The following is a 27,940-nucleotide window of genomic DNA, read 5'->3' on the forward strand; positions in this document are numbered from 1 at the left end:
GGCAAACCCCGGGTCACAAGACACATCAAGTTCACCCGAATCTTGAAGGTAATCTACCCAATCCTGCTCTGAGTCACATTGCCAGGCAAAGGGATCCTCAGAGCCGTCCCAGTCCTCGTCTGGCTTCGGGGTAGAAGGAGCCGGCCGCAGCGGCAGGACCGCAGCCGGAGAGGAGGTCAGCGTCGCCAGAAGCGGGCCGCGCTGGAGCCCCATCCCACTGCGGATCCCAGGTCGGAACAAAAGGGGCAGGGGCCTGATATACAGCACCCAGTGCAGCGGCGGTGCAGGGGCCGGAGCCAGCGGCGCTGCACCTTGTGGCACTGTGGCCGGAACCAAGGGAGCTGGATCCAGTGTCTCCGGGGCCGGTATCAGAGCGGTGCCGCCGGGCCAACTGGATCTGGACACAGGACCGGGGGGACCCGCAGGCGCGCTGGCGGAGACAGAGGCCTAAAAAGGCGGTCCATGGCAGCAAGAAATTCTTGCATCTGTTCGGGAGTCGCCGACGGACCTGGGTATGGCGGGTAGGCCATGGGACTCCCAGATTCCGGAGGAGTCGCAGGGGCGAAGTCCCTGTCCCCCTCTGAGGAGCGACGGGGGGACGTCGGAGAGCGAACACGCTTCTTCGACTTCTTTTTATGGTGTCGCTTACCTGAATCCGAAGGTAAGACTTGGAGTCCGAGGAGCGATGGTTCTGGTCCCGCGAGCAGTCCCGGGAACGGCCCCTAGACCTGGAGTGGCAATGTGACGAATGCTGGACCTCCGGCAATTTCCGGCGCCGCTCCTGCAAGGCCTTGGGGGCCATGGCTCGACAGTCCTGAACGGTCTCCAGGCAGTAGAGCCAAACATCGTGGGGGTCAACGACCGACATATATTCCGGCGACATCCCCCACAAGACTTAAAGCCGGGCATCCCTCCGTACACCAGGAGAAAAAAGTGGAGACACAAAAGTCTCAAAATAACAGTCAAAAAGTAACTAAGGTAGGTGCTAAATTCCGATCTGCTTTCAGTGTGGAAAAAGAAAGAACTGACGTCAGAGCGCATGGGTGGTGCCTAAGAACTCTTTGTGATATCATCTCGGCGCTGAAGCCTCAGGACGCCACCTACTGACGCGCAGGGGTACCTACAAGCAAAACTTTCCGGATCCGGTCTGACGCCTGGGGATATTCAAGGAAAGGAATATATCACCTACGTGTCTCTTTCAGATCCATCATGCACCTGTGCTGAGTTTGTCCACTCTGGCGTTCAGAGAACCTGCCAGGTCCTGAATCACCAGGGATATGCCCTGATGTTCCAGCCATGTCCAAAGGTGGAGAGCCTCTTGACATAGGGTCCACTATCCCAGCCCGCCCTGCTTGTTGCAGTACCACATTGCGGTGGTGTTGTCCGTGAACACCTGCACTACTCTTCTCCGGACAGAGGAAAGGAATGCCTTTAGTGCAAGGCAAATCGCTAAAATCTCCAGAAGGTTGATGTGGAGTCCAGACTCCGCTGGAGATCAGGGGTCTCTGATCTCCACGTCTCCCATGTTGGCGCCCCACCCAAGAAGTGAGGCGCTGGTAAGGCCTGGTCTGTGCAGAGGAGCTGCGACCACCGCCATCCCTTTCGTGAACACCCTAGGGGCGCTGGTAAGGCCGAAAGGGAGTTAAGGAGTAGTTTCTGTCCTGTAACTCCAGTTCTGTAGTAGGGGTATCTCTGTTATAGTCATAATCTAGTGAATAGTCCCGCCCATGTGCGTGGACCCCGGCAATCAAAAATAATCTCTTAAGTTGTCAAGAAATGCAGAACTGCAAAGACACTTAAGAGAGAATTTAAAGACAAATAATGCAGCCTATATCCACAGGCTACACTGTCCAGTACTTCAACTAGAAATTCCACCAAAAAAAACACACACAACACAGCCTGCCCAGTTTCTTCCATAGAGAAACTTGCCTCTACCAGTAAAAGCCTCTGGAATGATAGAGAGGAAGGCATGGACAGACAAGCCCCATAGGCTGCCATTATGTGGCTTAAATAGGATACTGTGTCTTTAAGAGAACTTTCCAGAACTCCTCCCAGTATCCCAGAATGCACAGCAGGTCCCTTTTACTTTCAGTTCTTTTTGAAGGCGTAACACGCCAGACCAGTAGCATTTCTTACATGAATATCTTTCTCCACAGGGGAGGCGGGCGGGCGCTTATGACTATAACAGAGATACCCCTCCTACAGAACTGGAGTTACAGGACAGAAACTACTCCTTCTGTAGTAGGGGATCTCTGGGTATAGTCATAATCTAATGAATAGAATGGCAAGCCCATCCCCAGAACCAGAACCCCCAGAAGCAGCGTGATTGATCCGCTTTAGGAGGGGAGATTGTATTACCGCTCGAGGAAACTGCTAGAGCGCTCCACCTTAAAAATCAGCTTTACCTGACAGCAAAAGACGTGGCAAGCGCCCATCATTTTCCAGCAAAACCTCGCAAACGTAAACGTTCTTCTTTCCATATTGGAGAAGATACTCCACTCGATTTTAGAGATGGAACTTGATTGATCTCCTTCAGGAACCATTTTAATTTGTACAACGTCGTAATCTATAAAGTGAAATCATTCAACATTCTGAAGAGATTATACAGGAATTTATCCTATTTTGCTTCTTAAAAACAAGGCAGAGAACAGACCCATCAGCTTATCGCATTGCACAGAAGCACACCGGGGATTTGTACAGACCCTGAAACAAGACAGACATCGAACCTTAGTCTTGATAAAGGTGGAACATATTCGCTTCAGAACCACCGAAACGCGTCGACGCCAAACTCCTGTACAATTCAAGTCCTCTCCTGCCCTGTTGATATACAAATTTGTGGCCATAAAACTAGGGAGTGATGAAATTGTAGTATTGAATGTACCACTTGTACTTTACAATTTTTTATGTTTTACAACAAATTTGTGTCTGTCTGTTGTATTGTGCAGGTCACAATAGATTGTATTATTAGTTGAAATTTTAATTGTTTCTTAGAAATTGTATGATGTATAAATGTAAACTGTTTTTATTTCTGTTACTTTAATAAATTGATGTGTAGCTTATGTTTAGAATTGTATTAGTTCATGATTTTATCGTTGGTTGCTATAAAGCTAAGTTTTAGCTTATCCTGTATATGTCTCAAGGGAACTAGTTTAATTTCTAAGCCCATCCCCACACCAAAGCGGCGGGGGAGAGAAGAAAATTAACACCACTATTGTGTGAACAAATTTCGCAGCGAAGCCTGCCCAACCAGAGCATCTGCCCTGGCATCTGTGTCCAGACAGTAATGCTTAGCAAAGGTATGAACCGACTTCCAAGTGGCCGCCTTGCAGATTTCTGCAATTGGAACGTTACGGAGCAAAGTTGTGGTTGCAGCTTTGCCCCTGGTGGAATGAGCCTTAGGTTTACCTCCTAAGGTCTTATTAGCTTTTTGGTAACAACTGTATGCAGGACACAATCCACCTGGAGATGGACTGCTTAGAGGTAGCAAGACCCGTCCTGACCGATCCATAATTGATAAACAATTGATCTGACCTACGAATATCTTTGGTTTTATCCAGATAAAATTTCAGCACCCTCCTAACATCCAGGGAATGTAGAGACCTTTCCGCTGGAGATGAGGGGTTATGAAAAAACGTAGGCAAAGTTATGGTCTGATTGACATGAAAATCAGAAATAACCTTGGGAAGAAATTTAGGGTGAGTACGCATAACAAGCTTAGCAGCATGAAACACAGTATAAGGTTCTTGACAACACAACGCCTGAATTTCACTCACCCTGCGGGTCGATGTAATGGCCACGAGGAAAGCCGCCTTCCAGGACAGGTGCTGCAACTAAGCCTTATGAATAGGTTCAAAAGGCTCCTTCATCAATCTGGACAGCACCACATTAAATTCCCATGAAGGCGAAGGAAGCCTGACAGGAGGGAATACTTTATTCAAGCCTTCCAAAAGATCTTTGATCACAGGGATCTGGAAAAAGGAAGTCTGAGAAGGGCATTTCCTGTAGGCAGTCAATGCAGCGAGATGAACCTTAATGGAATGAATATTAAGTCCAGACTGCCAAATGTAGAAGGTAAGGAAGGATGACGTCTTCCTTGCATGTCGTCGGGTCATAGTTCTTGGACTTGCACCAGATACAGAACCTCTTCCACTTGTAAGCATAGGAAGTCCGAGTGGAAGGTCTCTTAGACTCCTTAAGTATGTCCATGCAATCTTCGGGCAGATTCAAATAGCCATATTGCACTATCTCAGGAGCCATGCCGCCAAAATCAAAGACGAGAGGTTGGGGTGCAACATCTGTCCTTTGACCTTCGTGAGAAGGTCCGGCCTGCACGCCAGCCGTATGTGAGGAAGGAGAGACCGGTGAAGCAGGTCCGTGAACCACCACTGCCTGGGCCATTCCGGGGCAATGAGTATCATCCGAGACCTGGACCGGGCCAGCTTGATGAGCACCGCCGGAATCAGGGGAATGGGTGAAAAAGAGTACAGAAAGCTGTTTGACCAGTTGATCCCTAGCGCATTCCCCAGCGTCCCCTGCTGGTAGTACCTGGAGGCGAAGTCTCGGCATTTGCTGTTTTCGGCAGTGGCGAACAGATCTATGTCTGGAGTCCCCCACCTTGCGAAGACGTCTCCTAGTACTTCGTCGTTTATGACCCATTTGTGGTTTTCCTGAATCAGTCTGCTCAGTGCGTCCGCCTGAACATTCTGCACACCTGGTAGATGGGTAGCCGTTATCGTCAGTCCTCTGGCCAGAAGCCAGTGCCAGATCGCCTGCGCCTCCTACGACAGAGTGCGTGATCTCGAACCCCCTTGCTTGTTGAGGTAATACATCGTGGTCGTATTGTCTGTCTGGACAAGCAGAGAGTTGGTCTGAAAGGACGGATGAAAGGCCTTCAGTGCCAAGTGAACAGCTCGGAGTTCCAGGAAATTGATGTGGTACGTGGCCTCCATCGGGGACCACGTTCCTTGAATCTGTAAGTCTCCGGAGTGCGCCCCCCTACCGTGGAGAAAAGCATCCGTCACGACAGTCTGCGTGGGAATGTCCATGTGGAAGGGAACCCCTCTGAGGAGATTCTCCGCTGAGCACCACCATTTCAGAGACTGAAGAACATGCAGAGACAGTCGTATCTTGTCGTCCCAAGATCCTTTCCTCTGATCCACTGGTCCTCCAAGCACTCCTGCAACGGTCTCCTGTGCAGTCGTGCGTGTGGGGTTAGGAAGATACAAGAGGCCATCGATCCCAGTAGAGAAGACACCGTCCTCACTGTTGTAGATGGATTGGTCATAAGAGCCTGAGCCTTCCGAAGGAGTGATAATCGTCGCTCCTCCAAAGGAGACACGCTTGCTGACAGCATATTGATGGAGGCTCCCAAGTACTGTATGCATTGGACTGGAGTCGGGACAGACTTGGACATGTTGATGTGCAACCCCAGCTTGTTCAAGAGAACGCACGTCTTCTGGAAGTGTGCTCGAGCTTCCGAGAAGGAGGAGGCCTTGATCAACCAATCGTCCAGGTACGGATAGACGAACACCTTGTTCTTTCTCAGGTGTGCTGCTACCACCGCCATGCACTTCGAGAACGTTCTCGGCGCAGACTTCAGTCCGAATGGGAGTACTGTGTATTGATAATGATTGGCGCCGACTTGGAATCGCAGGAACTTCCTGTGTTTGTGTGCAATGGGCACATGGAAGTACGCATCCTGTAGGTCTATAGCACATAACCAGTCTCCCTGTTGCAACTGAGGATAAATCTGATGCATCGACAGCATGCGAAACCTCTCTCTGCAAATCCATTTGTTTGCCTGTCGCAAGTCCAGAATGGGCCTGAACTCGTTCTTGTCCTTCTTGCGAACCAGGAAGAACCGGGGAGTACAGACCTCTTCCTCTCTGAGACAGAGGTACGTCTTCTATCGCCCTTTTCCTTAACAGGATATCTGCCTCCGCCTGGAGCTCGCGCAGCTGGAACTGCGAGCTGACCGGTGGAATTGCTGGAGGCGGGCTGGTGAACCGAAGACTGTATCCATTGCAAACAATATTCAGCACCCACTTGTCCTGAGTAATTTTTCTCCACTCTGCCAGAAAAAATTGAACGCTTCCCCCCACCGGAGTGGTAACGGATGCAGGGGAAGTAAGCGCTCAGGGCCGAGACCCGGCCTTGCCTTTGGTCGCTGGTGCTGACTGTTGGCCACCTCTGCCTTTCTGGCGCTTCTGGAACGGCCTTCGGAACTGCTGCTGTTGTTGCTGTTGCTGTCCCGAAGCTTGGTCACGTCCTCAGCCCTGTCCACCGAATCATCTCTGGAACAGGCGGTACGATTTCTTTGTCTCCTTGGGCTTTTCCAGGCCCACAGCCGTGAGTGTTTCGGCCTCCGCCTTCATGCGGGCCATTTCTTCACCCGCATGTATATCAAATAGTGTTACGCCAGAGAATGGAAGATTGGCAACCCTTTGTTGTGCGTCAGGTTTTAGTGACGTGAGGCGGAGACAGGCGTGTCGTCGCTGGTTAATCACATGGCATAAACCATGCGCCGCCAAGAGAGAAGAATCGGCTGCAGCGCTGATGATCTGATTTGCCACCAACATCCCCTCATTTAACACCTCCTGGAAATCTTCCCTCTAGTCACGAGGTAGGTGTTCCACAAACTGCTGGAGGGAGTCCCAGAGGGCCCAACAAGGCTGTGGCACTCGCAGCCTTCATGGAGGTCGCCGACGTCCCACACACCTTCCTCCCAGCCGAATCCATCCATCTAGACTCATTATCTGGAGGGACTGTGGATGACGGAGTGGTGGCATGCTGTTTACGAGCCGCCGTCACTATCACAGAGTCTGGAGGAGGTTCCACTCTTAGAAAAGCCGGATCAAAATCGGGCGCCTGGTATTTTATCTGTAGACTTGAGGGGAACGCCTTAGTCACCGCCGGGGTGAGAAAAAGGTCCATGGCCGGATCCTCCAGGCCCGGTACCAGTGGCAATAATGGACGAGACAGATGTTTCTGGTGCAGTGTCTCGAATATTACTGATGTCTTGGGCGTGGGCACAGTCAAGGAGATGCCCAATTTTGCTGCACCTCTTAACAGGACATCTTGGAAAGCCACCAGATCATCAACCGGTGACACCCTTGTCTCCGGTGTCCCCGACAAAGTCGGAGAGTAGTCCCTGGTCCCGGAGGACCTCGTATGGGAACGAGACCTGTGCCTCCTGTGGCGTCGCCTCGACCGCGTGGATGACCTGTTGCGCGATCGTTCCCTCCTCCTGGAACGAGAGCGCGATCTCCCAGTTCGTGGGCGCTCCGCAGGTTTCCGAGGAGGCGTCTTCCGTGGCCTATCCTGGGGTTTCGGTCTAGGCGTCCCCTTAGGTGGTGTAGGTAGTGGGGTCAGTGACGCCGACCTTGGCGGCGGAACAGGAGGTATCTCCAACCGAGGGGCGGGCCCATGCGGCGGAAGCGGAGGTGGTAGTTGTCCTAAGGGAGGAAGTGGTGGCAGCGTAGGGTTGATAGGAGGATCCTCCTTAGGTACAGGAGGAGGGGGCGACTTCGGCCGAGGTGGTGTATATACCACCGAGTACACCGATCCCGGTGACTTCTTCGGGGGAGGGGACTGCGAACCAGCCCCTCCAGTAGGTGATCGCCGTCTCCGGCGCCCTCCACCAGACCCAGCGTGACTTCTGGCGCCAGAACTCCTTCTGCGCCGCTTAGGATAGTTGGAACAACTCAGAGATGCCGATCTCGTCCTTCTCGACGCTGAGCGTCGTTTTTCCGGCATCGAACGTCGCCTCCACGACTCCGGCGTCGAACGCCGCCTCCGCGACGTCGAACGTTCAGCCTTCGACGATAAGCGTCGACTCCTCCTCGACGCCGACCGCTTTCTTGAGGTCATCTATGTCGAGGATCCCCTCGACGCCGACCGTCTTCTCGACGGCGAGCGCCGACGCCTGTCGCTCCTTCGACGCCGATAGCTCGACGCTGACGTCGAAGACGCCGTCCACGGTGGTCTCGACGGCGGCCTACCCAGGCCCTTCGACGTCGACTCTTCACGCCGTCTCGACCCGGAGCCCCGGGGAGATGGGAAACACACCGCCGTCATCCCTCTTGACATCGTCGTCGATGCAATCGATGCCGACCGGGACCGTTTGCTGGTCTTCTTGCCTCTGGGGAGCCCCCCAGAGGCCTCAGCAGAGGCAGAGGGAACCTTCCCAGCCTGCCCAGACCCACCTGCAGTCGTCTGTCTTCTAGGCCTTGAAGCCTAATCTTCAGCCTTTCCCTCAGGGTCCTTGCTGAAAGGTTCTGGCAGATGTCACATTCTTCAGGGACATGTGCTTCAGGGAGACAGATAATGCAGACGTCGTCTGGATCAGTCTTAGACTTCTTCCTTCCACATGCTGGGCACTTGTCGAAAAGAGCAGGCCTTTTAGAGCCCTAAAAAGCCTGAACAAACACACAGGAGTGGGAAACACCAAAAAATAATAACTGAAAACACTTTTATCCAAAAAGTGCACAAAAAATCCAATAAACCCTTGAAAAAGGGAGAGCTCAATGCCAGGGTCCTGTTAGCACGAGCCGGAAACAAGCATTTACAATGCAATGGTCTCGGCATCATTAAAGGTAGAGCTATTGGCATTGCTCATTTCTTTTTTTTTCTATCTGCACTCAACAGCACACACCACTCTACTCTGCGCACTCAATACTCTGCGCACTCAATACTCTGCGCACTCAATACTCTGCGCACTCAATACTCTGCGCACTCAATACTCCGCGCACTCAATACTCCGCGCACTCAATACTCCGCGCACTCAATACTCCGCGCACTCAATACTCCGCGCACTCAATACTCCGCGCACTCAATACTCCGCGCACTCAATACTCCGCGCACTCAATACTCTGCACTCAATACTCTGCACTCAATACTCTGCACTCAATACTCTGCACTCAATACTTTAACACGGCACACACCTTACTGGACTTTGTGGTGGGCTAGCTATAGGGGTCATTCAAGTCTGTACTTTTACCATGTCAGCACCCACGCCATTGTAGAATGTCCGACCTGATATTGGAAGATGAAGCATGCCAACCGTCTGGAACAGGGAGAGGACAGTGTAAGATGTGCAAGTAAGCTGGGGACTATCATGTCCTCCACAAAAAAAAAAACAGCCCAAGAAGGACAAAATAATTATGGCTCTGCAGCACTTTTAGTGAAATTATTCATTCCGGTTGTTAAATTGATATCTGTGCATTGATTAAATCTGGGGTGAATTGTACAGTTTCATGCTGGGTAAATAACTTCATTTAATGTTTTCAGTTGCTGTGCCAGTCAAAATGTAAAATATTTAGAAGAGAGCAAATGTTGAACTGCTGCGTAAATAACTGGCCTACACATGCTTACTGCCAGATTAATCCTGCAACATAAATAATGAGGGTTTGCGTTTCAGTTCACAAACTTTCTAAGTACACACTTCACTGCAGCAGCTTTAATAAACTTTCAGAGCACAGAAGGAGTCTAGTTGTTAGGTTGCAGCTACGGATCCACAAACCGTGGGAGGTAATGCATCAGTGCTTTGGCCCTAGAAAGGTTTGTGGACTCAATTCAGTAGCCCTGATGGACATATAAAAAGAATGCCTATTAAACTTACGTGCAACAGTCTGATTGCTCTGGACTTTAGCCTTACGCAGCAAAAATACGAATGCCTGGGTATGCATGCGGAAGTCAGGTAAGGTCGCCTGTGACGGGGGCGGGGCCGCATCCGGACCGGAAGAGGAGGCAGGCGGAGGAAATGCGTCTCCTGTGAGCGATGGAGAGCCCCAGGGCCGCCAGCAGGAGGTTGCAGAGCCGCAACGTCAACTCTGCGGGAGGGGGCACGAGGCACATGCCCGCTGCCTGCCCCTGCTGCGTGGTGAGAGCGGAGTCCCCCGAGATTGCCACAGTAAGTACAAAAGGAGGGGGGGTGCACTTGTGTGTGTGTGTGTGTGTGTGTGTGTGTGTGTGTGTGTGCACGCGCGTGTATGTATGCGTTTGGGGGGGGGTTCTGTATGTATGTGCCTGCGTGTGCGTTTGTGTGTGTGTTTCTGTGTATGCGCATGCGTGTGTTGTGTGGGAGCTTCGCGCACCGCTCGTACTTGTGTGCGTGCCAGTTCCAAATCGCCTGCGGGCGGCCAGGATTGTCTCCTGGAAAGCAGACACGGCAACAATAGGTTCTCGGCGAGAACGCGCTTCCGCGCGCTTAGCCGAGACCTAAAAAGAACTGAAAGTAAAAGGGACCTGCTGTGCATTCTGGGATACTGGGAGAAGTTCTGGAAAGTTCTCTTAAAGGCATAGTATCCTATTTAAGCCACATAATGGCAGCCTATGGGCTTGTCTGTCCATGCCTTCCTCTCTATCATTCGAGAGGCTTTTACTGGTAGGGGCAAGTTTCTCTATGGAAGAAACTGGGCAGGCTGTGTTGTGTGTGGTTTTTTTGGTGGAATTTCTAGTTGAAGTACTGGACAGTGTAGCCTGTGGATATAGGCTGCATTATTTGTCTTTAAATTCTCTCTTAAGTGTCTTTGCAGTTCTGCATTTCTTGACAATTTAAGAGAATATTTTTGATTGCCGGCGTCCACGCACATGGGCGGGACTATTCACTAGATTATGACTATACACAGAGATCCCCTACTACAGAACTGGAAGTGCTCGTGGCCTACTGTGAATCGCAGGTAACGCCGGTGGGCAGGCAGGACGGGGATATGAAAATAGGCGTCCTTCAAGGCCAACGCTACCATCCAGTCTTGCGGGTCTAGGGCAGACAACACCGGAGCAAGTGTGAGCATCTTGAACTTCTCCTTCCGGAGGAAGCGATTGACGTTGCGAAGGTCTAAGATGGGAAGCAGGCCTTTGTCCTTCTTTGGTACCAGGAAGTAGTGGGAGTATCAACCATCAACCACAACCTACTTCTGGCGTCGGTACGCGCTCGATGGCCCCCTTGGCCAAGAGGGCCGCAACTTCCTGTTGGAGAAGCACTAAATGATCCCGTGACATGTGGTGGTACTGAGGTGGCATGGCTGGAGGGGTAGTAAGGGGAGGGAGTAGCCCCTGCGGAATATCTGCAAAATCCACCTGTCCGAGGTGAAGGACCGCCAGTGGGGAAGGTGATGGCGAATTCTGCCACCCACTGGCGTTTGGTGGGTCTGAAACACCGGACTAGGAATGTTTGGAGGCAAAGACTGCAGGGGAGGTGGTGGACCGACCCGCCCGCTGTGCCCGTGACCCACCCATGCGGGTCCCACGTCTGTAATGAGACTGTTGCAGCACAGGCCTGTGGCTCTGAAACAAATGTTTTTGGGCGTCCCTTCCTTGGTCACAAAAGGAGCGAAAAGCAGAAGCGTAGGGAGTGCGCGTGGCCAAAAGGCTTAACGACTTGGCCGTAGCCCGTAAGTCCTTAAAACGCTCCATCGCCCGGTCTGCCTTGTCGCCAAAGAGGCGAGTGCCATCAAAGGGCATGTCCATCAGAGTGTTCTGGACATACCCTGAAATGCCAGTTGTACTCAGCCAAGCTTGGCAGAGTAGTGCCACTGTAGTGGAAATCGCCGCCCTGCCCAGCAAGTTGGCGGTGTCAAGGCCACAAAGAATTGTGAACTTGGCTGCATCTTTCACTTCAGCAACAGCTTGGGAGAGCACCGTCCGGGCCTCCTCCGGACACTGAGGCAGCACCTGTGCAACCGTGTTCCACAGAGAATGGGAATAACGGCCCAAGAGGCATGCAGTGTTCACAGACCGCAGCCCTGAATTGGCGAAAGTAAAAATCTTCTTCTCAAACTGTTCCAATTTCTTGGATTCCCTATCCGGAGGTGCGGAACGGAATGCGCTTGGGGACACAGAGGCTTGGACGACCAAGCTCTCAGGGGTTGGGTGTTGGGAGAGGAAAATGGGGTCGCCCAGGTCCGGGCGATGGCATTGGGCCACATTCTTATCCACAGGAGCACCTGTGTTGGGCCTGGACCAGGTTCCCAAAAGAATGTCTGAAAGTGCGTCATTAAAGGGCAGCAGCGGCACCATAGAGGAAGACGCGGCCAGAGCACTTCTGTCAGCGGGTTAGCCCTGACGGCCACTGTAGGTAGCTCGAGGTGGAGAGCCTCACCTGCTCTACGAAACATGCAACACCACAGAATATGTACCACCTTCCTCCGTAGCCACGGAGTCTCTCAACCAGACCATTGGTTTGTGGGTGACATGGGATGGTACACTTATCCGTCACCCCACTATCAGCCCACATGGCTTTTAGCTAAGCAGACATGAAGTTACTACCTATGTCTGAAACCACCTCCTTAGGGAAGTCCACTCTAGTAAAAATACTTATGAGGGCCCTGGCACCTGCAGGAGCAGTCACAGTTCTAAGTGGAATCGCTTCAGGATACCTGGTGGCATGATCCACTACTACCAGTATAAATCTGTTTCCTGATGCTGTTTGGGGGTCATGGGGACCAACACAGTCATCCCTACCCTCTCAAAGGGAGCCCCGATCACTGGTAGTTGAATTAAGGGTGCCTCTGGCTTGCTACCGGTCTTGCTACTTGCCTGACAGGTAATACAGAAATTGCAAACTCCTTTACTTTCTGGGACATACCGGGCCAGTAGAAGTGGATGACTAACTTTCTCCAAGTCTGTCTGGCGAAGATGCCTAACTAGGGGTATGTGATGTGCTAATAAGAGTAAGACATCTCTCTATTGCCAAGGCACTAACACTCTCCTAGTGGCACCAGGTTTGGGGTCTCTGGCCTCAGTACACAGGAGTCCCTCCTTCCAGGAGGTTCTGTGGGAGCCACTGACATTTCACTTTTCTCCTGGTCATCAGCGTGCTGCCTCAGGCTCTTACGAGTGAGATAAGTCCCTAGTCCCTGGCAAATACCTTCCTTAGAGGGTCCGCCTGGGCCTAGGAGCACTGCCATGTAGGACCCAAGTTATTGGGGCTCAGTTTCCTTCAGGAGGGATGACATCTCTTCTCCCTGTGGAGAGGGGACATGAGCTTTTGTCTCAGCAGAAGTTGGTTTCCCAGACTTCTTACCATTTCTCTTGGAGGATTAGGCCATTATGTCAAGAAATAGAAGTCCCCTTGGGCATATCAATCTGAGTAAAAATACTCAAACAACTTACAAAACAAACTTCACTAGGTATATATGTAGCAATCAAAGAGGGCCATGCAAAATGGTAAAATACAATCAATGCGTGTCACAAATGTATTAAACAAGGCAGACATTAAGAATGACCAATGTGGTCCAAATCAAGAAAACATATTTCATAATAAAATAAAACACAATTTGATCATAAAAAACATATTAGAACGGGACAGAAATACAAGGAAAAGTTTAGTTCCTAATAGTAAAAAAGGAAACACAGGAAAATGATGAGCACAGTTAAGCTTTGCGTCAAAAAACTGTTGTCTCAAAATGTCATGTGTTTTTCCTTAAGCATCGACGCGTTTCGGTGAGCCACACAAATATCGTCACCTTCTTCAGGAAAATAAATTACTATCCCATTAAAATCTTCAAATCGGTATCAAGTTTGGATACAGGAGTTCATAAGTTATCTTGGAATCTATTCTTCAATCGAATGAGGTACTTGGACCATGGTGCGGCCGGAGCTTAGAGTAACGGACATGTTCTCGGCCTAAATACGTTAGCCCGCTGAGGCATTTGTTTTGGCCCACTGCGATAGCAGACACGGTTTTATATCGCCCTAAAAAAACAGATTCAACAAGATTTTAAGGGTCCGTGTATAGTGCCTTTCGTGGTCAGGCGGATTTTAATATTGCAACATCGGGAGACGAGTTCCCTGTAATGATATGCTAAAGTTGTATGTCGCATCACAAGTAGAGTATAACTAAAGAAAGCCGCTCCTGTTTGTAGACAGAGATGTTTCCTTAATTCGATTTGAAGCTTAACTGTGCTCATCATTTTCCTGTGTTTCCTTTTTTACTAATATGAACTTAACTTTTCCTTGTATTTCTGTCCCGTTCTAATATGTTTTTTATGATCAAATTGTGTTTTATTTTATTATGAAATATGTTTTCTTGATTTGGACCACATTGGTCATTCTTAATGTCTGCCTTGTTTAATAAATTTGTGACACGCATTGATTGTATTTTACCTTTTTGCATGGCCCTCTTTGATTGCTACATATATACCTAGTGAAGTGTGTTTTGTAAGTTGTTTGAGTATTTTTACTCAGATTCATATGCACAAGGGGACTTCTATTTCTTGACATTTGTCTTTTGGTGCCCACTCCCTTTGGTGTTTGGGTCCCTCTCTTTTACTAGGGATTAGGCCATTATTACAGGCTCAGACTCCTCTATTTCATGCGGGGCTTTGCACTGTGCTCTTGTTTTCACGCACACACCCATCCAGGTATTCCCAGCATGGCTGCATGGCATCCTAGCTCTACCTCAGCCCATGCTGAGGCCTCCTATCATTTCCTTTATATAAAGAACAAAGGTTCCAGTGGAATCATACATTTACTTAGAGTGGTAAACAAAAACCTTAACAGCAACATCAGTTTGACACCAGGCTTGTATGACAAGTAGATTTGTATTATTTTTTCACAAAAGTAATCACATATTAAATATATTAAATGTATTTTATTATTGATTTTGTACATTTAATATATTTAATATGTGATTACTTTTGTGAAAAAACAATACAAATCGACTTGTCATTCAAGCCTGGTGTCACGAGCCTTCTCTCTCTCTCTACCATCCCCATTAACCCGTAAACTGATATTGCTATTAAGCTTTTTGTTTACCATTGTAAGTAAATCTATGATTCCACTGGAACCGTTGTTCTTTCTATAAAGTATGCACCCTGGTTCCCGAGTGAGTAGGGTTCCCTAGTTCTTTCCTTCCTATCATTTCCCAGCAGGCATTCTTCTGGAATTGCCGAGGACAAAACCTCTTTCTTTTGGCCAGTAACTCCAACTCATTTTATGGTCACCATAGCCATGGGATGAACCATATTAGCATTGACAACTGGATAGGTCGGTCCAGTTAAATACTGTTCTGAGGATACCAGTTTTTCAGTCACCATGGTGACACTTCTTTAGCTTCCCTCAGTGCCTCTACTCCATCCCCATTAATATGTGGCAGGTTTCTGTATTTTTCCAGGTCAAAGACTTTTGGGGTTTTTACCCTTTGTGTCCTACAGATTTCCCTGGGGTTGGAGGGAGAGTAGCAGTAACCCTGCTGGGATCATTCTGGACACCCCTGTTTTGACCCAATAATCAGCCTTCTTCCCCAGCTCTTGGGGAGAGACTAACCCTAACTCCACTAGGTACTGATGAAGTTTTTGTGATGTACAATTATTTAACAGATGTTCTTTCATTAACAAACTATATAGCCCTTCATAGTCTTGCGTGTTACTGCCTTTCAACCAGCCACCTAGTGTTTTGACTGAGAAGTTCACAAAATCTACCCAGGACCGACTCGAGGTTTTGTGAGGATCCCTGAGCGTAATCTTGTGCTCCTCAGAGGTAAGTCCAAAGTCCTCAATCATGGTGTCCCTCAAGAGGTAATAAGACTTAGCATCTGCCTCATTCACTTCCAGGAGTCTATCCCTGAACGTTCCTGAGAACAGCTCCCAGAGTTTCGAGCCCCAGCACTTCTGATGTCTCATTTTACAGGACCTTACAAAGCCTGTAAACCACTTGGTAATGTCATCACCTTCTACATATTTGGGGACACTTACTTTAGGAATTTTTGGGATAAAACATTTCCTCTCTTTCCAGATTTATTTTGTTGCTGCCACCGCTTATGGGTGTTACACCCCTCTTAGCCCTTTCTCTCTTTATGGCCAGGATTTTGGCCTCAGGGGCCTTCTGGCTAGTCTCTCAAGGACTAGGTCCTCTTCATATAGCTCTTCTTCCTGTCCCGAGTGACCTGAACAACCCCCATTGGGGGCAGACACTCTAGGTACAGTTGTAGGGTAGATGTGAGGGGGTACCTCATCACCTTCTCTAGTGAGTTTAAGGAAACCGTTTTCTGTAGTCCTGTCCCCACTGTCATGAATACTGACCACCTCCTTTAAGGTGTCAGGATCTTCGGTGGAGTTGGTTATATTAAACTCTGCACGGAGCTCCTGAGCTGTATTTTGTAGGGTTTGAGCAGGTGTTGATTTTGCTGGCTGTACGGAGGTATTGCTTCATACTAAGATGCAGATAAGGGGTTCAGGTTGAGTTTCTGGACGATCTCCTTTGTGCCAGCCTAACTGTCTAGTATACTTTTAAAAATGTCTAAAACAATGGACTGGGGGAAATTAATCCAAGGCGCTAACAGTTCGGATTAGAACATTTGGGGAAACATAGAAATATCGAACAATTTGAAAAAGTCTTTTTGACTAATCTCAATTGTGGATTCCTTCATGGTATCACCTATTGATAGAGTGGTATCAGAAAATGCAAAGTCTGGTATCCCACTGCCAAACCATCAAATGTGGGAAACTGGCTTTCTATATAGTGTACCAAAATGAGGTACACTGTGCAGAAAGTCAAGGCAACCCTTACTATCTTATAGGGGCTTGCTTTAACAATCTCAAAGGGCTCCATTTGTGGTAGTGTGGCTGAGCAGCTTTAGGCTTATCAGAGGGGAGTCTTGAGCATTTGTTGAATACACAGAGTCAATAAATGAGATGCGTGGGGGGCGGAGCTAGCCGGCGTCGATGGCGGATGCGTGAGCCTTCGGCTCCTCGCCTTAGTCCCTGTAAAATCCTGATAACTTATCCTGCAAAGTGTCCAGACTCCTACATTTGGCCCTATTTCACCTACTGAGACCTCTGGTCACCTGTGAGAGGCTCGGTGGCCCTGGTGGGCTACGACCTCCTCGTGGAGAGATACGGAATGCTTCGTCGCCTCAGCGGCCGCGGACTGGGCCTGAAGCCGCGGACTATCCTGAAGGGCGGGCCGAGCGACGTCACCTGACGTGCGGCTGCGGCGACCCCAGAGATCGGAGTATTGGTCCGCTGGGTCGAGACCCGACACTTGAACGACCGGCGCGGGTGCGCCCTCTCCCCCCTGGACGCTGCCCTCCTCTTCGGGCTTTTGCCCTCTTGTGAAGTGGTCCCTCGGCAGCGCAGAAGCTGCATCTTGTGCTACTGTATGGTGGCTCCACAACTGCGGAGTACTAGCGAGCGTACAGCAGGAATAGTGTATATCAGTGGACTTACGGCCCTCTCCTCCTATGTGCTGTGAGTTAAAGAAAGGTGCTTCTGTGGTGGAGTCGGCCAGGGTGAGTGGAGCTTTTGCTGGAGCTGTGAAAAACTGAAGATGCTACCCTGCGGGCGCCATCTTGGGTCCATCACGTCGGCGAGCCAGGCCTAACGGCTCCGGCGGCCGAAGGTAGCAGTATGACCCCGGCCCCAGCCCTCTGGAGTGGTACGAGGTATTCACCGCTCTCTTGTCTGTCCTCTAATCAAGAGGGCCATGGGAAAGAACGACGCCACGCAGGCCAAACTCTCCTTTGATCGGCGTCGGCCGAAAGGGTCGGAGACGCCGGCTACCGAGGCGTCCCCGAAGGGGGCCACAGCGACCAGCCCAGCGGGCACAGAACTGCGTGACATGCTTGCGGCCATGGAGAAGGGGATCCAGGACAGTATTGCATCTGTTGGTTCCAAAATAGACGCACTATCGTACCGTATGGACCACATGGCGGAACGGGTTGATAAACATGCGGAGCGCCTGGACATGGCGGAACGGCGACTCACGGAGGCGCAAACCGAATGGGACACAGATAGGAAACAATTCGGCAGGCTCCTCCAGGTCATTCAGGACAAGTCGGAGGATTTAGAGGCGCGGTCAAGCAGATCTAATATCCGTATCACGGGGGTGGCGGAAACCACCCAAACCGGCAAAATGGAACTTTATGTTGAGAAACTTTTGAAGATATTGCTCGGAGAGGAGGCCTTTTCCCCTATGTTCATTGTAGAAAGAGCGCACCGCACATTAGGCCCGCAACCGAAGCCAGGCGCGCCCCCCTCGCCCCATCATCGCAAAGCTTCTCAATTATCGAGATAGGGACACCGCATTGCGCCTGGCGAGAGACAAAGGCAAGCTGCAGCACCAGGGCATGGACATCTCCCTTTACCCGGATTTCACGGCTAAGGTCCAGGAGGAACGGAGACAATTTGCACCGTACAAGAAGCAGCTGCGTACCCTGGGCCTAGATTACGTTATATCCCGCCAAGCTCCGTATTAACAAAGGGGGACATTCCCACTTCTTCACGGACCCCAGAGACCTACAGAAGTCTCTGAAGGAATGGACCAGGGAACGCAAGGAAGCCCAGAAGAACAATGAGGATGACTCCGGCTCCGCATCTCACATGGAGGAGCAGCACTGAGCGAGAACCTGTTGTGTACGCTGTTTTCTTCACTACGGGGAGGGGACTGTCCCTCAATCGGAGGCGCTGAACCACCCCCCCCGGGGGGCGGTAAGTGAGGGTTGAAATGTTATTGTCAGTCCTAATGGGACGGAACAGTAGACGCTCAGTTGGTGCTGGCCGACAGACTGTTCCTGTGTTGCTGAGTGCTGTCGGGGGGGAGGGGGGCATTGTCACACGTGGAGCCGTGCTGACCAGCGGTATGCCTTCGGGAGGACGGTGGGATGGAGGGGCATTTTGGGGTGATTTGCCAAGGACACTGAGTCACCTGCGGGGGCAGGCCTGCGGGACGAACTTGATTGTGCAATAGAACAGTAGGAGGTACTGCTCCCAGCAGGCGTACTCTGCCCCAGTGCTTTTGGCTGTTTGGCTCCCCTGGGAGTCTGTTTCAGAACGTTCTAGAATTTGTTAATTTCGGGTTGATGGGGGGTGGTATTGGGGCCTGTCTGACCTGGTTGGGGGTGGTCGGCTGTGGGTGGGTAGGGTGGTGGGAAGCTGAACTGAGGGGGGCTGCTGAAGGGGGTTTTCGTTTCCTTGGTTGCGGGGAGTTCTGTGTTGCACTGAGTGAGATGCTGCTTGGAGTTGTGCTTGGTCTGAAATGCCTTTTAGTGGACGCGGCACCATGCCGCCCGTGCGATTTACTGAAGTTTACTCGATATCAAGTGCCGCAGGTGGTTGCCCCCGACTCTGGGAATGGCGCTGTTGCTGCCCCCGACAGCGCGATGGATCGACTGTCCTTGTTATGTCTAATACTGCAATGAGTGACGCTACACATGCCCCCCACACACTGAAAATGATGTCTTGGGATGTCCGGGGCCTGAACGATTACCGCAAATTGAGGAAGGTTCTTAGCTACCTGCATAGACACCACGTCGACCTGGCCCTCCTGCAGGAAACTCACTTTCCCGTCAATAGTAGGATGTTGAAGTCCCGTGGGTTGGTGGGAAACACAGTGGCGGCGGGATTCACAACACATTCACGGGGGGTGCTCACCTGGGTCAGGCCAACCTCACAACTAAGATTGATCCAAGTGGTGGTGGACTCAGAGGGTCGGTTTGTCCTCGCTAGGTGCGTGGGTAAGGGGATTGACTTGCTGATTGTCAATGTATACGGCCCTAATTACGATAACCCAGACTTCTATGCAACCCTGTCGGCACACTGTAGTACACATGCACTACCCGGAATGTTATGGGGAGGTGATTTTAACTTTGTTTTTGACCCCGTTGTGGACCGCTCCTCTGGCCCTGCTCGTAGACCGGCGGCCTCTGCCGCCTACATGAAAGCGGAATTGATCAAGCTAGACCTGGTTGATGTCTGGAGGTATATACACCCCACGAAAGGTGGCTTCACACACTATTCGGCATATCATAATATCCATACCAGAATAGACTATTGGTTGGCATCGCCATCTGTACTGGGCAGTATTAGTGTCTGTGAGGTACTCCCGCGTACCCTCTCGGACCACTCCCACATTTTGCTGCATCTTTCCACCGCTAGGAAGGGTATCCCCTCCTTCACCTGGAGGTTCCCTCCCTTCGCCCTGCTGGACGACGCACTTCGGGGCGAATTGGCTGAAGACATAGACAAGTTCTTCGCTACTAATTTGGGCTCAGTAGACAACTTTTTCACAATATGGGAGACGTTCAAGGTTTACATAAGCGGCATGGCTATGTCCAAACATTCCAGTGTACTGCGTACCATTAGACGGGAGTTGGCGGCACTGGAGGCTCAGCTAGCAGATCTAGAGAACCGGCAGTTGCAGGACCCTGGGCCCGATACTCACTCGGGACTCAAACCCTTGCTGTCGGAGTATCAGACACTGGCAGACAAGGAGATTCTTTACATGGGAAAATACACAACCGCTCGGGTCTACGGAGAAGGGGACAGACCTGGCGCCCTTCTGGCCCGAATGGTAAGAGGCTCTAGGCGACCACTGGTGATTGACGAACTACGCACCCCGGAGGGTGACGTGGTCACCGATGAGGAGCAAATTCTCCTCGCTTTTAGGCGCTATTACGCCGAACTTTATCAGTCCAGGTCACTGGGTGGGAGGACGAAATGGACGATTACCTCAGCCACATCGCCATGCCCTACCTGCCGAGCTCGGACGGGGCATTTCTGATGTCCCCCATACAGGAGGACGAGATCCTGGAAGCCCTCTCCGGCATGAGAGCGGGCAGTGCACCGGGCTCTGACTGACTCACTGTGGGTTTTTACAAAGCCTTCAAAGATATTTTGGTCCCGCATCTGATCTCCCTCTTCGACGCGATTTGCGAGGGCGGTGAGATGCCCCTTACTATGCGGGAGGCCCTGCTGGTCACCATTTTGAAACCGGGGAAACCTCCGGAGCTCTGCAGCTCATACAGGCCTCTCAGTTTGCTGAATGTGGACGCCAAGATATACGCCAAGGTGCTGGCCAACCGGCTGGCTCTCTTGGTCCCCGAGTTAGTTGCGCCTGAACAGTCCGGGTTTGTCCCCAGCAGAAACCTAACGTACAATATACGTACTGTGCTGGGGACGATGCAACATGTCCGACAGGAAAATACTGCACTAGCGATTTTCCTGGACATGGAGAAAGCATTTGATTCGGTGGAATGGCCTTTTATGATCAGGGTGCTCCGGAAACTCGGCCTGGGTGAACCGTTCCTGCAGATGATCGGCGCCTTGTACCACCGGCCGTGGGCCAGGCTGAAGTTAGGAGACAGAGTGTCGGATCCGATTCATATCGGCAGGGGCACCAGGCAGGGCTGCCCCCTCTCACCTCTACTATACGCGTTAGTGGCGGAACCTCTGGCCTGCGCTATCAGGGAGTACCACAGTCTGGAGGGGATTGGCTTTCCCACCTACAAAATCGGCATCTCTACGTATGCTGACGATATTTTGTTGTACGTTCGCAAACCGGAGTCAAACTTGTCTGCGGTTCTACGGGAAGTGGTCCGCTTTGGCTCACTCTCAGGGCTTCGGGTGAATTGGGATAAATCTATTGCCATCCCTCTCACCCCAGTGACGCAACCCTTCGAAATGGAATACCCACTGAAGTGGTCCACAGACTCGGTCAGGTATTTAGGTATACGACTGCACACTGACCCGGAGGTCCTGGTCCGGGATAATTATGGTGTGGCCTTCAATGAGCTAGTCGACGATGTAGACACATGGAGTAAACTCCCGCTATCTCTCCTAGGCAGGATTGCCATTATGAAAATGATTGTGCTGCCACGGTTTCTGTTCCTGTTCACTAACATCCCGGTGGTCCAATCGAAGGCCTTTTTTACGCGGCTCACACAAGTCCTAATTAGACTGGCTTGGGGTGGCAGGCAGCCCAGGATACAGTGGGCGACGCTGATTCTCCCCTGTGAGATGGGGGGTCTGGGTGCTCCCGATATGGAACGCTATTACCGGATAGCACAGGCAGCTCACCTACATTCATGGGTTCACAGAGACGCACGCATGCCGCATGTGATCCTGGAGAGGTTGTTTGCGGACCCGCTCCCCCTGCCGGCTACGATCTGCCTCCCGGTGGATCGCTCTGTCGGTCAATTGGACTCCCTTAAGTCGACTAACCATGCCTGGCATGCCCTGGCTCGCGCCCGTGGCTGTACTATCTTATATTCCCCCCTGATGCCGATCGACTGGGCACTCTGGCTGGACCCTCTAGGGGAGAAGGGTGTCATCGAGGCGCTTCGTTCTCTGGGAATCACGAGGATGGAAGACCTGTTTATTGAGGGCACCCTGAAAACCTGGGATCAACTCACCCCCACAACATCGGGCCCCTCATTACTCCAGAAATTTCAGTTCCATAGGCTGCGCTCGGCGTTCCGGGAGGCATTGGGTCCGGCTGTGGAGGAGCGGTGGAGGTCCCTGAATTGACCTATGTCATTAAAAATAAGACATCCGCTAAATTAATCTCGCACGTCAACAAGCTAGGAGTGGCGCACCAACAATTGCTCCATTCTAAAGCTAGGGAAGCATGGCAGGTAGATATACAGTCGCCCATTGACGACAGCATGTGGCGATACTGCTGCTCCAGTACGCGCAAAATCTCCCTCAATGGCAGGCACAGATTGGTGCATTTTAAGTTCTTACAGCGGGTGTACTACACCCCTGAACGACTGCACCGATATGGCCTCCGGCCCACGGCGGAGTGTGAACGCTGCCGTGCGCCTGTGGCCGACTTTCTCCATATGGCATGGCACTGCCCTGGTATACAGGCTTTTTGGGGGGAAGTTTTCTCTGAGCTCGATCAGATACTGGGAGAGGAACTGCCTCGCAGGCCAGAATTAGCACTACTAGGTTACTCTAAGTTACTCCTCCCCTCTCAGCGTCGTCTGGCCGACATGGCATTGCTGACAGCCAGGAGAGTGGTGGCGAGTTGTTGGATGAGGGGGCCTCTCCCCACCAAGAAAAGATGGGCAGGGGATTTACTTTACTGTAGTACTCAAACTGAACTATATAGTGACCTACTCCCCCCCAGGAGCAGACCGAAAAACTTTTGGGGGCTCTATCAGGAATACCTACAGAAGGGGGAGGAAGGCGGTTCTGATACCTCGGAGGTGGTGGAACTTCAGGACCAAGTATCGGAGTAGGGGGCTGGGCAGCCGCGGGGTAACCTCTTTAGGAGAGGAGGGGTGGGGGCAGGGGGGCCAGACAGGGCTGACATGTAGCTCACGGTACCATTGGGGGCGGGACTAGATAGTCATCGGGGAGGACTGTCATTCCAGGGTTGGGGATTAGGCAGGGCACTCTTTAGGCACGCCACGTCTTATCCACACACTAGTGTACATAGGTAATTCCACAGGCACACTCATGGTGGGGTGGGGGGAGTTGGGGTAGAGGGTTTCTGTAGTTTTTTAGACTTTTTTCCTATTCCTAAGACCTAAGTCACAAGCGTTCATTAGAGGATTGCAAGCTGTCACGACGCACTTCACACTGCCCTCAAGCTGTTATTACTGTTTATAATCTTGGACTGGTGCAAATCCACCTCGCCGCCGGGCCTCCGGGATGCCGGCTGAAAGGCTGTGTATATCACCTGGTTATCCTGTCTCAGTGGTGCGCAGATACCGTGAAATATGTGTACGTATGTGCTTAAGTGGCAACATTGGCTTTACTGATAATAAAGGTCTTTATAATAAAAAAATAAAAAAAATGAGATGCGTTCAATAAGAAATTTTAGACCAATTTAGAAAAATAACAGATTTTTACATTAATTTAGAGACCAAGATCATCGGAATCCGTTAAGTACTTTCAGAGTTTTCGTTTTTACAGAAAAACAGTAGCATAGTAAAAGCTGTTGATTTAAGTCATGATTCCTAAAGCGCGATATTATCCTATAAGAGAAACATACGCTGCACAGATATACTTGCGAATGGTTGTTAGGATTGAGCTCTTTGACTTAAGGTGATTAGGGGCCAAGGTCCATAGAACCACAAACAGTTTGGTTTTACCTGCCCTGGTGTCCCCGGGTGCTGATCACGGTGGTAGAGAAGAGCTCGTAAAGTCAATAGAGAAACCTGTACTAAGAAAAGGCCTGCATGTGGGGACTTGGGTGGCAAATCCAGCAAAACCCACAGGAGGGCTCAGCTCATGAAGGTCTCTGGAGCAAGGAGACACTGTCGGCTGGCTCGGACTCTGGTTGTGGAGTTCAAGTGCAGAGGTGTTTTGTACGGCGGGTCGCTTGTGTTTGAGGCTCTCATTTCTTGAGGTTGTCGCGGTGTGGAGGGCAAACAGGACGGCAGGGCCACTATCCGTGATGGCCTTTGTGATGCGGACGTCCCTCGTCGGTAGGTCGGTCTTGGCAGGTTCAGTGTCGGCACTGGACACTTAACAAGCCTTGACTGCTGTTAGGGTTCTGGTACCTATGGGTTTGGGTACTGTGGGGGGCTCTAGAGGGTCTAGTGGCTTGAAACTCGCTGGGGAGATGGGGCTGACATCTGGGAGCCGCAAAGTCCTTCTTCTGGGGTACTGCTTCCTCAGTGGTGACAGAACGACTACCGGGAAGATGCGCTTGGTGCCTGGAAGGAAGTGGCTCCTCTACTTCAAGGGAGATACTCACTGGTTGGTACAGTGCTGGCAACCCTCCAAGGATTCAGGAGGAGGCCCAGCGGCTGGAGGAGTCTGGTACTTGCAATTGTCGGCACAGTAGCAGGCAGGCAAAGTTTGGCGTCAATTCCAAAGCTGGTCGATAGTTCTTGCTTATTTGGCTCTTCTTTCTCCTCCTTCTGTTCTCAGTAGATGAATCAGAGTTGCTGGTGTCAGGGGCCACTTAAGTACTGAATTCAGGGGCGTTCAGAGGAGTGTAAGATAGTAGTGATGGACTACTTACCCCTGGGGTGACTACACCTCTTATATGACCATTTTCTGCTAGAAGTGGGCATAAACCTGACCCAGAGTTCCTAGTTTCACCAAAAGCAAGATGGTGAAACCTTTCCTTCGTTGTTAACTTCAGGCATCCCACCTTAGAGATGTGACTAGCCTTAAAGTGAGCATGCCTTCGGACTAGCTAATTTACCGGCCTGTCCTAGTGCCAAACGGACCTCGGGGCAGGGGGTGGCATTCCCAGCTCTGGAGGGGAAGCTGGGAATGCATAACAAGGGTGGCAGAGGCTCTGAATCCTCTGGTCTTGATATGCTAAACACTAGCCATCCTGCTGGAAATGGTGTGAACACCTTCCTCCGGAGCAGGCATTGTTTCTGATCTCAGAGAAGAGGGATCTCGCCTGTCTGTGGTGGCAGGCTGGACGATACCAGTCAGCCAGCACACTTTGAGTCTAGTAGGATTCGGGGGCACCTCCACGGTGCCCTCTGGGTGCATCTTAGTACAAATCTGGTACTGGCAGCCTCTGTATGGATTTGGTAAGACGAGGTGTTTGATACCAAACACCTAATTTTCAGTGAAGCCATTATGTAGCTGGGTAACTTGTAATGACTAGTGCCTAGTACATATACTTAAAATGACTCCCTGAGCACTTGTAATATCTAGAAATGGAACTAGACATCCCAGGGGCCCATCTGCTAATGCCGATGTCCCCTAACAGGTCATATAATGCACCCTACCATAGGGCTTTAGGGCCTGCTAGGTGACTTACATATATTACATGCAGTGTTAGTGGGCATGGCACCAGGGAGTGTGCGATGTCGTGTTTTCACAATGGTTTGCACCATTTCATGCAGGCTGCTATGGCAGTCTTCATGGGTGTGGGTCCCTTAGGGTGGCACAATACATGCTGCAGCCCTTGGGGACCCTGTTTAGTACCCATGCCCTAGGTACCTGGAGTACCATTAATAGGGACTTCCAGGGGTACCATTTACTTGGCTAAAGTCCTGGGCAATTGGTTTAACAATTGAACATGTAGTTTAAGAGAAAGAGCACTGGCAATGGGCCTGGTTAGCAGGGACCCAGTGCACATAAACAGAAAAACATCAGTACCGGTAGCAAAAAGTGGGGGTGAACATGTCATAAAGTGGTACTTTCACACACAAGAATGATGCATGCAATACAGTTTAAAGGCTGAAACTCACCAGCTCGGAGCTCAACTCCTGCTTCATTCGCTGCTTGTCACGTGTGTGCACAGTTGGGTCCCGAAGGTAGCGCATGGCTTGCGAGATGAGCAGGTAGAAGCAGTTCTCCATGATGAACATAAGAAGAGACCTGTAGATGAAAAGGAGATGTATTCACATCCAGCACAGGGAGGACAACAGCAAATTCACGGTCATATGTGAAAAAGCCCTGAAAATATGTTCAGTGGGTCGGGTATTGAGAGACTTCCATCAATCTTTAAAATAGTTCATCAGCACTAGTGGAATGACTACTGATACATCTGCATTGGATGCGGATACTATTAGGATATGGGCCGAGCCCATATCCTAATAGGATAAGAACGAGCCTCAGCTAAAACTCAGCACCCTTCAAAGTCTGTCTGTAGGAATTACCATTTACAACATAACTGTCGTAACATGCAGGCCAAATTCACATCCCCAATCTATAGTACAACACTGACGACAAGTTACTTTCCTTCGGTAATGCTTTTTCTGGTAGATACAGTATCTGCCTGTGGATTCCTCACCTTGTGAATATCCCCTTGCGTCAGCAACATTCGGAAATTCTTTTTGTAGCCTAGCGCCGACGTGGACGTCATAGAGACACGGCATCGCACGCGACTCCGCTGACGTCATAGACGTCCATAATAGGCCCACGCCGGCGTGATGACATCAGTTCCGCCCTTTTTTCCGAGCTTTCGAGGCACACGGACGGACCAATGACAGTAGAAACATACATAGTATACTCAGTACACGAAAGTCAAGGTAGCACACACACAGTGTGAAGCAAATGTAAGAAAACATTTGAAATGATACATTTTCTTTTAACCATAAAACAAAAACAATAGTTTCTCTGGTATAGAAGAGTGGACAACGGGGAGGCGGGTGGGTCAGTGAGGAATCCACAGGCAGATACTGTATCTACCAGAAAAAGCGTTACCAAAGGTAAGTAACTTGTTCTTCTGATAGATACATCTGCCTTGTGGATTACTCACTTTGTGAATAGAGTCCCACAGCAGTCCCCACTCCCGGAGGAGGGTGTCCACTCTCCTATACCAGAAAGTTCTGGAGGACAGAGTGCGCAAAGGGCCGTCCCTCCTCACTTCGGTATCCAAGCAGTAAGGCTTCGCGAAAGTGTGGAGGGAGGACCAAGTTGAGGCCCTACAAATATCCTCTACAGGAACACCCCTAGACAAGGCAGAGGTTGATGACTTAGCTCTTGTAGTATGAGCCCTTATACCCTCTGGAGGCTCCTTACCGGCCAAAGAGTAGCAGATCTTTATACAGAGGAGGATCCATCTTGAAAGAGTTCTTTTATGAACCGCTCTTCCTTTTTTGCAGCCAGCAAACCCAATGAAGAGTTGGTCATCCACACGACAGTCTTTAGTTCTGTCCAGGTAAAAGCTCACGGCCCTCTTGGGGTCCAGACGGTGTAACCTTTCCTCCTCCTTGGCAGGGTGTGGTGGAGGATAAAAGGTAGGGAGGGTAATGGATTGTCCTAGGTGGAAGGGAGTCACCACCTTAGGGAGAAAAGCACCCCTGGTCCTAAGAACCATTCGATCAGCATGAATGGTCAAGAATGGGGGCTTGGAACTAAGAGCTTAAAGCTCACTTACCCTCCTTGCCGAGGTAATTGCAACGAGGAAGACTGTCTTAAAAGTCAAAAGCCTCATAGGACACTTGTGTAAGGGCTCAAAGGGGGCACCCATCAAGTATGTTAAAACAAGATTTAAGTCATACTGAGGTACAAAAAAGGGAGTAGGAGGAAATGTATTTGTTAGACCCTTCAAAAATCTTAAGACTATAGGAGATTTGAAAAGGGACAGCTGGTCCGGCAAACATAGAAAAGCCGACAAGGCCGAGAGATAACCCTTGACTGTGGCAACAGCAAGCCCTTGCTGCGCAAGAGAGAGAGCAAATTGGTGAATATCAGATAAATGGGCTTTCAAAGGGTCTACAGACTTCTCTCCACACCAGGTGACAAATTTGGACCAACTGTAGGAATAAATGGATTTAGTGGAGTCACGCCTG

General features: G+C 50.5%; 1 protein-coding gene across 2 annotated transcripts in view; it reads right to left on the reverse strand.

The window, feature by feature from the left end:
* The window catches only part of NUP188 (nucleoporin 188), a 1,272,194-nt gene that overhangs the window by 14,584 nt on the left and 1,229,670 nt on the right, over positions 1 to 27,940 (reverse strand). For both annotated transcript variants that reach the window (XM_086924860.1, XM_086924859.1), the window contains exon 43: positions 25,892 to 26,021. In XM_086924860.1, coding sequence (XP_086780986.1) covers positions 25,892 to 26,021 — 130 coding nt within the window. The remainder of the gene's footprint in view (positions 1 to 25,891; positions 26,022 to 27,940) is intronic.

Source organism: Lissotriton vulgaris, chromosome 5, assembly GCF_964263255.1.
Source record: "Lissotriton vulgaris chromosome 5, aLisVul1.2, whole genome shotgun sequence".
Taxonomy (NCBI): Eukaryota; Metazoa; Chordata; class Amphibia; order Caudata; family Salamandridae; genus Lissotriton; species Lissotriton vulgaris.